The sequence below is a fragment of the Daphnia pulex genome, chromosome 7 (genome assembly GCF_021134715.1).
Source record: "Daphnia pulex isolate KAP4 chromosome 7, ASM2113471v1".
Lineage (NCBI taxonomy): Eukaryota > Metazoa > Arthropoda > Branchiopoda > Diplostraca > Daphniidae > Daphnia > Daphnia pulex.
In genome coordinates this window covers 7836748-7849918 of record NC_060023.1, presented here as the reverse complement: position 1 = coordinate 7849918, position 13171 = coordinate 7836748, and the positions used below count along the sequence as shown (strand labels likewise).

General features: G+C 40.1%; 2 protein-coding genes across 3 annotated transcripts; one reads left to right on the top strand and one right to left on the bottom strand.

Annotated features, from left to right (window-relative positions):
- Positions 1-1989: 1989 nt before the first annotated feature.
- Positions 1990-3689, bottom strand: LOC124197789 (TD and POZ domain-containing protein 4-like). Its single transcript, XM_046593335.1, has 3 exons — positions 3491-3689; positions 2280-3326; positions 1990-2163 (listed from the first exon to the last, which is right to left on the bottom strand). Exons 1-3 carry the CDS (start codon positions 3523-3525, stop codon positions 2121-2123), a joined length of 1125 nt encoding a protein of 374 aa, XP_046449291.1. The 5' UTR covers positions 3526-3689; the 3' UTR covers positions 1990-2120.
- Positions 3690-11580: 7891 nt separating this feature from the next.
- Positions 11581-12871, top strand: LOC124196697 (speckle-type POZ protein-like). Of its 2 annotated transcripts, none has more exons than XM_046591867.1 (2): positions 11581-11680; positions 11774-12871. In XM_046591867.1, the coding sequence occupies exon 2, from the start codon at positions 11788-11790 to the stop codon at positions 12730-12732; it is 945 nt and encodes a 314-aa protein (XP_046447823.1). In that variant the 5' UTR covers positions 11581-11680; positions 11774-11787; the 3' UTR covers positions 12733-12871. The 2 variants fall into 2 exon arrangements, with proteins under 2 accessions (XP_046447823.1, XP_046447822.1); XM_046591866.1 differs by having other exon boundaries at positions 11624-11684.
- The last annotated feature ends 300 nt before the right edge of the window (positions 12872-13171 follow it).

Below are 13171 nucleotides of genomic sequence, written 5' to 3'. Positions count from 1 at the left end.
ACGAGAATTTCTATTATGCCTACAACGTTTGATTGTGCTCTGTTGTCTGGGTTACCTAGTCTCCTCATTTATTACAGATATTCATTTTTAAAGATGGATCCACATTTGACGCGCAGCAGTTTGATTTTGGTTGAAACAAAAGCCAAGGTTCATGCACAATGAATGTGTCAGGGGCGAAATCCCGATTGAGATTCAAGATTGAGGGAGTGCTGCGCTTGCATGTATAAATAAATGAAACGAAACCTTAAAGGTTTTGGAATTCCACCCAATCCTATCAACCGTATATATGGAGTCCATTTATGAAGATACGGAAGTGTCCAGCTAGTACACGCAACACCTATATTAAATTTCTTTACCTCGTTAATTTAAATTATTGCTTCAATACTTTGATTTCCTTTGTTTTGGTTGCACAACTTTTTGTATGTTAAGCAAAGTTAGTTTGTATCGACTTGTATAGAGAATTATAGGCCCACTGAAATAATATGTTAAAGAAATAAACTACTTGCTGGATGTACAAAGAAGGAGTCTGCCAAGGACTGGGTTTAAATTTTTGATTATCCTGCTTCTACCCTTAAGATCAAACTAGACAATAGACAAATATACCATTTATAGGCCCTACAGCAGCCATTTTCCTTCCATCATCCTTGCCAGGGGTATAAACAGAGTATACACTGATGTAAGATGACGTCAAATATTTCATGAGCAAAATCAATATGATCCAATGTCCATCAAGTCAGCGCCAAATAATGAATGAAGACGATGGGCCCATCATTCCAAGTTGTAGGGTGAGTATGGAATCGCTCATTAAAACTTAAATAATTGAATTTACTCTGATTTACAAAAGGTAACGTAGTAATAGTTGACACTTATAAGTTGAAGAATCTCTTATCAAGTTGATGTAGATTAGACCCTCAAATAAATGACCCAATTTCGATTTAAGATGCAAGTCCGATCAAATGTCATCCGATAACAATTCCATGATATCGGGCACTAGTATAATATTTCGTACTGTTTCGGTGGTTAGGGCGCTTACTTAAAAAAAAACAGAAACAAATAACTTATCCCTGTGATTTTACGTTCAATAAAACGTAATGCCTTGCTAATACTTTAATCTGCGCGTCGCTCTTTTGGCTGCATCACATTTTCTACGACAACCAACAAAACTAACTGTGTGAGGATCAAAAAGACTCCGATAAAAACATGTATTTACCGAGCAATTTCATACAAACGACAATAACTATGAGAAGATGGCAATCAAAATCAAAACAAGAATGACATTTTTTCTGCATTTTCTGAGCCGCAATTATTATCAACAGAGGCACACGGAAGGATTGTTGATCAGTATTCGTTTATTGGCGATGAGATGACAAATTTCTGGACACGTTTGACTCATTTCTTCGAGATCAGATTGGCCGGCGCACGTTTCCTGGTCGCGCTGGGCGACAAAGGTGAGAGCGGCTTCGGCCAGCCGAGTGGCTGAGTTGATAGTGGGCACAGCTGAGCGTGTTGATTGCATTTTTTACTGTGATCCAGATAAAATATCTTGAAATATGTAAAGGTTCTCACGAGTTAAAGTAGATTCAATACAATTTTGCAGAAATACAGAGTTTAAAATTCAAAATTAAAAAATTTTGCGAAAATCCGTTTGAAAGGTGACACCAACTGAGCTAGTCCTTATTAGAGAATCAAAGTCCCTTCCAATAGAGAATCAAATGACCATATAGGACATCACCTTGCTGTTAGGCTTCTGATGAACGAGAATGAGATGGGGGAAAAAATTCTTGATTTGCGTGACTATGAGTTAACTACATTCCTAATAAGCGCAAGCAAGCAACGCTATTGTGTTGTGGTATATAAATGCCCGGGGTTGTCGACTATGTTAATTGTATTAGTGTTTGATTTTTCTGGAATTTTGACTCTCTTATTGTGGTTCTTGGTCGACAACTCCTCGCAAAAATAATGCTGTCAATGTATAGAATGTAGACAGCATGATGACAATTTTTTAATTTTACCAATGCAACAGTTTCTAACAATTTATCCAGAGAAAAAAATGTAATTTTATATCAAAATAACTTGTGAGGAATATTCGCCATCACCCAGTCCAAATGAGGGAACCAGAATTATTCGTCCATTACAGTCGGTTCGGATTGGCAGTTGCATTTGCTATGGTCAAATAATTAAAAGAAAGTTTAAAGAAAACAATTCAAAATCAGTTCAAAATGGTGGACTAAAAAATTTTTTATGAAAAAAAAAATGCCCAATCAAAGAATAGTGGTTACCTTTCAAAAGACCGTGACATTCGGTCAATAATGCGTCGAGTAGCTTCAAGACAGACTTCAGGGTAATTTTTCGTCAGGTTCTCCCAGTCTCTTTGTTTTGAAATTTCTTTCCCATGGAACGACGTGAATTTGAGAGTTTCTTCCGTCAGCTGGTCAACTGAATGAATATGTGCCCAGGCCATCAAATTGATCACGTTGTTCACCCTGATGCAGGTCAGCAGGAAAGCGATACACTCTTCTTTCAAATCACCAATGTCATATTTGTCGGCCGCTTCAAACAGCCGCTTGGCAGAGGTTTCAGTCAGCGGCAATGAAAGCCGGCCCGAGTAAATGAAGTGAAGCAACTGCTTGAATATGTCTGGCTGGATGTCTTGAATGCTGACTTGGCCCGTCTTCGTCTCCTTCATCTCGTGCTGGAACATTGCGGCAAAGACGGGACTCCTGGCCACCAGTATGTGTGAATGCCCGCCAATGTGTTGATCGTCTTCGAAATTGAACTGGACATCGCAAAGATTCTGCTGGACGAACAATTCAGTCAGTTGTTTAAGAGCATTCTTTTCTCCGATAGCGAAGGTTTCGAACTCGAGCCATAGAAGACAAGTCAAGGGTTTCCATTCGTTTGGATTTATCGTCTCCCATGTAATTTCTGTTAAATCTGCCCCATCTGGACACGCAAAGCTGCCATTTAACGCAGGTAAACTCCATTGATCCCAAGTCCAACCTTCATTCAACCTATGTCTCGTTTCTTCTCCATTTATGAATATCGAAGCAGCGCAAGGTCGCGATTTATTCTCTTCTTCAACATTTTTTCGGTTGGCGATCCGATTCAATTCGACGGAACAGTTTACTTTATTCCCGGACTTTAAACTAAAATCAATGCTCAGTTTGTACCGACACATTTGGTTTTCAATTTTGAATTCGGCCAAATAACTGAATTTTGTCTCTTCTGATGTGAAAAATTGTGTCTTACATTTCGTCGGAGTCTCCCATTGAAGACGGATGCATAACAATCCCGATCGTACTTTTTTCACGTTGACTGTCACGTTCCTTGAATTAAAAATTTTTGTTATTCACTTATTTAATCATTTCTTAGAGTAAAAGTGGAAACAAGAGCGTTACTATTTGCTATGTTACAAACGCATTCGTGTAGTAAATCATAGCGAATACTGCACCTTACTTATTATTATTCCTACGCATAAAATTTCGTTTACCTGGGTTTGTTTACAGTGTCACCAACAGTTGACATCTTACTGTAATTCTGTAAGTTTTATTCACAAGGGAATCTGAAAATGCTGTGAGGTAATAACAAACTTGAAAATTACGAAGCAGACGGTGCTAGAAAGGTTGAATGACACCGTTAAGAATAAGGCAAAAAGCCAAACTGCCAGCAGAATGAGTTGTCAAATGTCAATATCATTAAGTTATCAGAGGTGCCAGATTATCTCCTATTTTTATTTTAGACACCACTCATTATTTCGTAATTATCCAAGCTATATGGATCATGACGGTTTATACCTTTACCTCATACCAGATATATGTCTTCACGCTATTTTTTACATACTATATATAAAATCATGGTTTTATTACGTACAAAAATACTTATTACATACCTGACTGCGCGTTTTTTTTATTAGATAATTTGTTTTAATTGATTGCATAAAAATCATCATTCAGGTTAGGATTTCAAAAATTTGAATCGTCTAGAAAAATTCCGCCGAAAATTAATTCATTGCAAACCCAGCTTTTTCCCTGTATATTTGAAATCATTCTTCTGAGGTTAATGCCGTGATGATCTCATTAACTCCGCATCGGTATTCTGACGAACAATATGGACCAAAGGACCAATAATAACATTTATAACAACGAATTGTTGGGAAAATTTCTGCAGTTGATTGGGAATGAAATCTCGTGCACGATTACAGAATGCTGGCATATAGTTAAGGGTAGTGCACAGAGTACAGACATATAAGGATACAAGTTTGGCTGTCTTAAAATACGATGAGTAAGATGATTTATATCCCCTATTCTACGACAATAAAAGATTTAGCGGATGTGGCCCAAAATATTAGTTTTTCACTAATAAATATAAAAAAGGCTAAAAGATATCCGACTATCAATATAGCGAAGGCGCCGGTCAAATTTTTAAGAGACAAACGAGGGGGGCCGTCGCTTGAGGGTTTCAGTTGCATCATCTTATCGGCTTTGTCTTGGCATTTTCGAACATCAGCTTGGTACCGTTGCGCCCAAATGTCCAGTAATCCGTAGTCCAGCATTTCCATAACCCTGAGTTTAAAATAACTGTTATGTTATCTTGTCAGAAAATAATTAATGGTTAGTTCTCAATGCGAACCCTTTGGTGACATCTTCCCTCAAAGGACTGTGCTTTGGTAAAACCCAAGCTAGCGATGGAGCGGATTCTTGTTCCTTGGCCAAAGTCAAATCACATTTTCCCGTTGCTATAAAATCCCTTTTCATTAAAACCAATGCGGCAATAGTAATCTGTGTTTGGAAATTTGCATTGCTAAACTTATTGACTGATATCATTTAAATGATCCATTTTTCTCTCTTTTTACAGCGATATAAGCGTGATTTCCTGACTTGACAAGATCGACGCACGCCTCCGGTTTAGGGCAACGTGACTTGGGGTAGCTACGTAACTTGTCGCCCATTTCCTTGAAAATACCGCCCTTTGCGCTCTTGATATTACGGCAAAAATTGAAAAAAAAATCAATAATCATATTATTTGATTCAATCAATACAGTAGCGCGAACGACACCCACCGATAAGATGTAGTCGATACCCAGACCGGCATCAACCACGACGTGAATATCAGAAGTATGACCCAAGTCTTTGATGGACTGAATAAGAGGCTCTGCATTTGGCGATGTGACGTAAGAAATTAAAAGGCTGTTGTAGCCGTTTACTAAAACTAAAGCTGCTAGACACCAAACAGCGGCAACCATTCGAACGACAAGTCGTTTATCAGGGCAGGATGCGCCTAAAAATTATTCGTAACGAAATTTTTAGTTGAATGAAAACGATAAGTTATTTGAGTCGAATAATACCTTGATTCAATAACACCCCGAAGACATAAAATAGAATAGCCGTAAATCCAAAAGATGATGACAATTCGCTCTTTTCTTTCGTCTGCCCAAATTCTACCTCTCGGTTATACGATGTTGGATACCAACGTTGTAAACAGAAAAGGACCAACAAAACGCACGGGATGACGCAAATAATTCCAATCCAAACCTTTTTAAAAAAATGAATTCTTAGCGATTTAGTCATATTTTTCGTATTACCATTTATTACCCATAGTTGGAAAGGCTTGACGACGGCGGCCACGTTATTCATCGACTCGGGCATTGCAATAACTGATGCTACGGTCGAGTAAAACACGCCCGGGACGAGTTCTGCAGTGGCATGGCGGGCAGCTGTCATCGCGTAGGCTCCCACAACTATATCACATTGCTAAAATCATAGAATAATAAATATGCGATGCTGTGTATACGTAACGATCGAGGAGTGGTGTTAAAGTGAAAACCAGTTAGTCATCTTCCCTACCTTGTTTGCCAAGCAGGTATCGTATACAGGAGAATTTTTAGTCCCCTCAAATGCTTGAAACGAATACCTGAAGGTTTTAAATTATGGATTGTTATATATACGGTAACACGTTTATAATATTGTATGAGCTAACAAAAACGTTAGGAACATTACGAAAAGCCGTAGCGTGAAGACAGCCAATTGAGCATGTGAAGTGATGTCCCATCTACTGACAATACGTGACCCGAAGAATTTGTTTTCAATATCAGAACAACTGGAAACTAAATAAGACGCGAAATTGCTTATGTATTAAGTCGAAGAAAAGCGAAATTTGTCAAATAATTATATGAAACTTACCGGCAGTGCTGTGGTAACGAACAAATGTTTTCCTTCCATTTTGCCTGAATCGCAATTTGCTAAAAGATTTATCAACGATAAAAGCAGAAACCATACCGAAATAAAAGATTTGCGTCTTTTTATTGAAAAAATCATGCGAAGAAGCTCCATTTTGCGCAGTTCAAAATTTGTGTTTAATGATTAGGCTCTAGTACAACAGTATATGATTTATCTGTTTATATAATTCTAATCTGTTGGACCCTTGCTTAGAGGTCGTTTAACTTTCCTTGTTGCAGATGCAATAACGGTTGAAACGCTTCTGACCGCCACACTGTATACGAGAATTTATATTATACCTACAACGTTTGATTGTGTGCTGTTGTCTGGGTTACCATGTCTCCTCATTTACAGGTATTCATTTTTAAAGATGGATCCACTGCATCTTGATTTGTCGCACTGCAGTTTGATTTTGGTTGAAACAAAAGCCAAGGTTCGTGCACAATGATTGTGTTGCTTGGCGAAATCCCGATTGAAATTCAAGATTGAGTGACTGCTGCGCTTGCATGTAAACAAAGGAAACGAAACCTTAAAGGTTTGAAAATCCCACCCAATCCTATCAACCGTATGGAGGCGATTTATGGAGATGCGGAAGTGTCCAGCTAGTACACACAATACCTATATTAAATTTCTTTACCTCGTTAATTTAAATTAAGGCTTCAATACTTTGATTTCCTTTGTTTTTGGGTTGCACAACTTTTTGTATGTTAAGCATGGTTAGTTTGTATCGACTTGTATAGAGAATTATAGGCCCACTCAAATAATATGTTAAAGAAATATAAACTACTTGCTGACTTGCTGGATGTACAAAGGAGTCTGCTTTAAAAGAAGAAGCTTCTATAGCTACCCTTAAGATCAAACTAGACAATAGAATAATATACCATTTATACAGCAGCCATTGTCCTTCCATCATCTTTACTAGGGGTACAAACAGAGTCTACACTAATGTAAGATAGGTTGCAGGCAAATTACGTCAAATATTTCATGAGCAAAATCAATATGATCAATGTCCATCAAGTCTGATGCGCCAAATAATGAATGAAGATATGATGAGTCCACATTCCAAGTTGTCGGGCGCACATTAAATCGCTCATTAAAACTTCCTTAATTGAATTTACTCTGATTTACAAAAGGTAACGTAGTAGTTGACACTTATAAGTTGAAGAATCTCTTATCAAGTTTATGTAGATTAGCCCCTCAAATAAATGACCCAATTTCGCTTTGAGATGCAAGTCCGATCAAATGTCATTCGATAACAATTCCATGATAATAATTCGTACAGTTTCGGTGGTTAGGGCGCTTGCTTTCAAAAACAGAAACAAATAACTTGTTCCTGTGATTTACATTCAACAAAACTTAATGCCTTATCTAAATACTTTAATCTGCGGGCTGCCCTTTTGGCTGCATCACTTTTTCTACTTAGATGACCAACAAAAATAATTGTGCGATGGTCAAAAAGACTCCGATAAAAACATGTATTTACCGAGCAATTTCATACAAACGACAACTATGAGAACATGGCAATCAAAATCAAAACAAGAATGACATTTTTTCTGCATTTTCTGAGCCGCAATTATTATCAACAGAGGCACACGGAAGGATTGTTGATCAGCATTCGTTTATTGGCGATGAGATGACAAATTTCTGGACACGTTTGACTCATTTCTTCGAGATCAGATTGGCCGGCGCACGTTTCCTGGTCGAGCTGGGCGACAAAGGTGAGAGCGGCTTCGGCCAGCCGAGTGGCTGAGTGATAGTGGGCCCAGATGAGCGTGTCGATAGCATTTTCGACTGTGATGCGAGATCTTAACAGCATTTGGCATTCATCTTTGAGATCTTGAATGTCGTATTTATCAGCGGCCAACAGCAACGGCTGGGCGATTTCATCCGCCAACAGCCTCAGATCGGGAGCTTTGCCCGCGTACATGTACTGCAGCAACTGCTTGAAGATGGGCGGCTCGATGTCCGTTACGACGACTCGCTTCGTTGCGGCTTCCTGCATGTCGCTCTGGAACATCGCCGCGAACACGGAGCTGCGGGCGGACAGGACGGCGACGTGAGCGCCGACGGTCTCCGATCCCAAATCGAAAAGGACGTCGCACTGAGATTGATGGATGAAAGCTTCGTTCAAGTGACGCAAAACGGTCCTCTCTCCTCGACTGGTCGACTGGAAGTCCAGCCACAGACGGAAAGTTAAACCGCATCCGGCCCACGGCCTTCCGGTCATGACCCGATAAGGTAACGAGCGCTGGCCCAGTGAGGTGTTGAACTGGAAATCGTTGGTCCTCCAGGTGCCGGGAGTCGATTCGGGCAGCGTCTGGTTCTGACCACCTCCGTAGCTCATCCAAACGGCTTGCGGTAAATCTTTGCGTCTGCTTTCGTCTCGGCCGGAAGGAGCCGGTTCAACGTCCATCTCGTCTTGGCCGATGCTGAACAATTTGCCGGCGTCTTGACTAGATTTCTGGGCGATTTCACGCGCTGCTTCGATGACGATGGTGTACTTTTTTTCGATCCACGTGGCTGTGATACTGTAGGAGCTTGGCCATCGCCCGCGAAGTTTGAAAGCGTTGGCATAACAACGGAAATCACGAACGCTCTCTGCCATCCGCCAGCGACAACAGTAGAGTCCCGGCCGCACTTGCTCCACTATCACCGGCTGAGACACTTGCGATCCCATCACATCAGGAATCGCGACACGACGATATGAAAAAACTAGGCCCAAAATTCGTCACAAATTCCGGCCGTCCGTCGTTGGACGTTTCGAATTCCAGGCGTGGACGATGCGGATGCGCTATTCCAACTGATTCGTCGACTTTCTACCCCGCGACTAGTGTGCTCAACATACTGCGTATATCGAACGCTAGACGGTCGATGATAATGTAGGCGACGCTATGGCAACGTTATTTTTCTTCCTTATCTTCAACATTTTATCTTTTTTTTTTAATGTGTTCGCTGCTTCTATTTGTAAATCGCATTACAACGTTTAAAATAAAATTCGTTTTTATCACGTCCTTTAAGTAGGAATTCGGCAGAAAAGAAAGTAAATGTATTCCCCCCTGGCCTGATTGACTTAAAAGAATTTTACGTTTTTCTCATTTTTCAACTACTATGGTATCTTTTAGACAATGGGATTCACACCGGGGGTTGTTTTGTTGCCTACACAGAGCTTCCGGCGCCGTTCCCTACTGACGCATGTTTCCAACTTGTTTGGCTTCCCAATATTTCTTTCATACTGCGTATAAGTCGTCAAGGAAAATGTTTTATTTGCCTAAATGAGCGGGGTTGCAAAAATCCAATAGATAACAAGCGATGACATATAGTGAAGCATGTCTTTGTTATTATTATTATAGTCATATAGGCTCTCGGTCGGCTGCTATCTATGTATAGCAATCGCCGCCTGCATGTGAGTATGCACTTTGATCAATGGATAAGCGTGCGGTAGGACAACGAGTTCTTACCCGCCACAGCTGAAACTCACGTAACGTCAGAATGTCACGTTTTCATTTCCAATTAACCTTTATAGATAAGAGTACGAATTTGATTGGACTTCAGGAAACAATTCATCTGCGAATTTCAAGAAGCCTCCCCAATTAATCTCCCATTAAAGCCTCCCACTTAATCTCCCATCATATTTTGCAACGGCCTTCTAAAAAACAAAGCGTTGCAAACACAGTCGCAGTTTGCGGCCTTGCGGTTGATGATATGACCAATTTTGTTTGTTTCATCTTCGGATCTTGCATCAAGATCAACCAGTCCTTTTCACTCCTTCACACAAACGTGACACATCTTGACTGCTGCGTAGGTACTTCATAGGCAACTCGATCAGTTATCGGAAGCAGAATGCCATTCTCAAAAGAGTCTCCGCACGTGAGGAAAACCGGCAAGGCCTCGTTCACGATTTCTTGGATTGACGATGACCCGGTGTTGTCGGATAAATACTGCAGCCATACAAACACTTCATCTACTTCAATCGAAACGTCGAAAAATTGTTTCGGCTTGGTCAACCTGAAATTTGCCTACGGAAATATCGGGAGAGAGTGCGTTCTCGAAATGGAAATGGCCGCGACAGACAAAAAGTTAGACATTAACAAGCCGTTAGTGAGCGTTGTGGCCATCAAGGACGGCGTCGAAAAGAAAATGAAATTCCGAGAAGGAAAGTGGACAGTGTCTTGGGAAACGCCATTGCCCGCCAAATGCGAAAGGTGCGATGACTGGCCGACGCGGACGTGCGTAGGGGTGCTGTTTGATATCGTGATCGATTTCAACCGCCATTCGCAACATTCAACGAAATCAAGATTGACGCAGCATCTTTTGAATCTTTTCAACACTCAGGAAAGTGCTGATGTGACTTTCGATTTCGGAAATGGAACTCTACTGAAGGGCCATTCGCTAGTTATCGCTTCCGGGAGCCCCGTACTGGCCGCCATGTTCAAGCACAATTTGAAAGAGAACGCGGGAAAAAAAGTCGTGGAGATTGCGGGTGTCGAGTCGGACGTGTTTGCGGTTCTTCTCCGCTTCTTGTACACTGGAGAAGTTGACTTGGGGAATGCGGATGCGGCGGAGGTGATGGTGGCAGCGGACAAGTACGCCATCGATCCGTTGAAAGAAGAATGCGCTTCCCGTATGACGCAGAATCTAACGGTGGAAAATGCAACTTCCTATCTGGTGTTGGCCCATCTCCACAATGCAGCGGCGCTCCAAGAAGCCACGTCGGAATTTATTGCACGAAACGCTACATTTATTTGTTCGGCAGAAGATTGGATGATGGGAGTCATCAAGAATTATCCTGAGCTGGCCTTTGCTATCTTTCAGCGCCTGGCAAATTTTTAAACTAATCATCAAATCGAATTGACAAGATTGAAAGATTTAAATTTTCCAAAGAAATCACTTGACCTAGAAATACTTTGTTTTGTCTCATTATCATCAATATCGTAGGAAATGTGTGTGATAATAAACCGTGTGTAATAATGAGTTTTTTTTTTTTAAATTTACATTCACGATTGTCGATTTTACCGTGCTTATTTAAAAAATAGTTTATTACTTTTTAAATAAAGACAAAATTTAATACCATATTGTTATGTATAGTAATAAGAAATAAACAGTAGATATAAATAATAGGAAATAGTAATTGTTTCAATAACTAAATTCCGTAATATTGTAATCGATTCTCGAGAGTCAAGATCGTGGGAAACAGAAGGTTGGGTTTCAAGTACAGATATTTACCCTACTGAACCCCAAGGGAGGCCCAAAGGACTATTCCTCAGCTTCTCCTGTAACTTGGCTTTGCTTGAATTTTGGTCCTCCTCGTCCCCGTAGGCTTCCAATCTCTTGCTATCAACTCCCAAAAGCCCCTCCTCCCTCCTATACAAAAAAGGACACTAGGGCTGCGTAAAGACCTACAGATTTAGTTCTTGATTTTCTTCATTAGTTCATTATTAGTCAACTGGAAATCGAAAGCTCCTCGTGTAAGTACGTGAATTTCCAATTTTTTTAAATTGATCTCTTCGTAATTCAATATATAGTGCATCCTTTACTGATCAGTTTTTTAAAATTTATAGTTAAAACTTAAAAGATGGCTTCAGTGCTGAAAATAAGAGAAGGCATTTTCAAGATTTCATGGGCACAACGAGATCCCCGGGAGTCCTACGGGTACTACAACCAGCAAAGCAATGTAAAAGTAGAACTTTCGCCAGGGATTGCTGCATTGTGCATAGTCTCTCGTCAAGCAGGGTCAAATGGGTCTAGAGAGGAAGTAGTTGAACTTGAGATCGAAATTGATTTTTCTCCATTAAGGAAGCCCCGAAACCTGGATATTATTGTCATTCAGGTCAGTAAGAATCAAGTCAATCAAACAATGAAATTGGAAAATTCAAAATGGAAAGCTACTTTCAATTACGTACGAGAATACATTTCTTGCGGAAATGCTGGATTCCACTTTGAAATCATAGTTGATTTAGCAGCTGATTCCAGCGAGAGAAAAAGTACGAAACATGTTGTCGATCATCTTTTGAACCTTTGGAGTGAGAAGCCGCTTGCTGACGTCACATTCAAGTTTAAAAGAAAAGTCATCAAAGCTCACATGATGATCGTCTCATCCGGAAGTCCCGTATTTTGCGCCATGTTCCAAAATGACTTCAAAGAAAAGTCGGAAAGAATTGTGGAAATCAAAGATATCCAGCCAAACGTTTTCGATCATCTTCTTCGCTACATCTACACGGGGAATGCTGACCTTGACAACGTAGATGTTCCTGGACTGCTGGCGGCTTCCGAGAAATACGGAATGGATTCTTTGAAAGAGGAGTGCGCATTGCGTCTCTCGCAAGACCTCAACGTGGAAAATGCTGTACGAAATCTCGTCTTGGCTCACCTTAACAATTCCCCAGTGCTGCAGCAATCTACATTGGATTTCATTTCGAAGAATTCGAAAACTATTTGCTGCCGAGCAGACTGGATGGAACTGATCAAAAACTATCCGGAGCTCAGCTTTGCGGCAGTGAAGAAGATGGTGCTGGGCTGAGCCGCTGATGGAGTAAAGTATATAATCATTGGCTTAACTGGTGCTTTCTTTACATATTCTTTGCATTGTGTAATGTAATACGAACAAGCGACACGGAAATTGGATTTCAGAAATACATTCATTTTTAATTCTCTTGAAATTGACATAAGACAATCTAATTATCGAATCGAGTTGACACTTGAGAATGTGTTTAATTTCTAAAGAAATCACTTGACCTAGAAATGTTCCTTATTTTGTTTCATTGTTATCATCCATACATAGCTTAATTAGTAGCTGAATGTGTGTGATAACGAACCGTACGTGTAATAATGTTTGTTTTTTTGTTTTTTTTTAATTTGCATTCACGGTTACCGTGCTTTAAATGATTTATCGGTAGTCGTAAAAAAATTCAATCGCGTATTTTAATGTAGTAATATGTAGGCCTATAGCTAATAGTAAA

Coding starts and splice junctions, on each gene's coding strand:
- LOC124197789 (XM_046593335.1), bottom strand. CDS start 3,525: ATGTCAACTGTTGGTGACACTGTAAACAAACCCAG. Junction 3,327..3,490: donor GACACTGTAAACAAACCCAG/GTAAACGAAATT, acceptor TTTTAATTCAAG/GAACGTGACAGTCAACGTGA. Junction 2,164..2,279: donor ATGTCACGGTCTTTTGAAAG/GTAACCACTATT, acceptor ATTTGACCATAG/CAAATGCAACTGCCAATCCG.
- LOC124196697 (XM_046591867.1), top strand. CDS start 11,788: ATGGCTTCAGTGCTGAAAATAAGAGAAGGCATTTTCAAGATTTCATGG.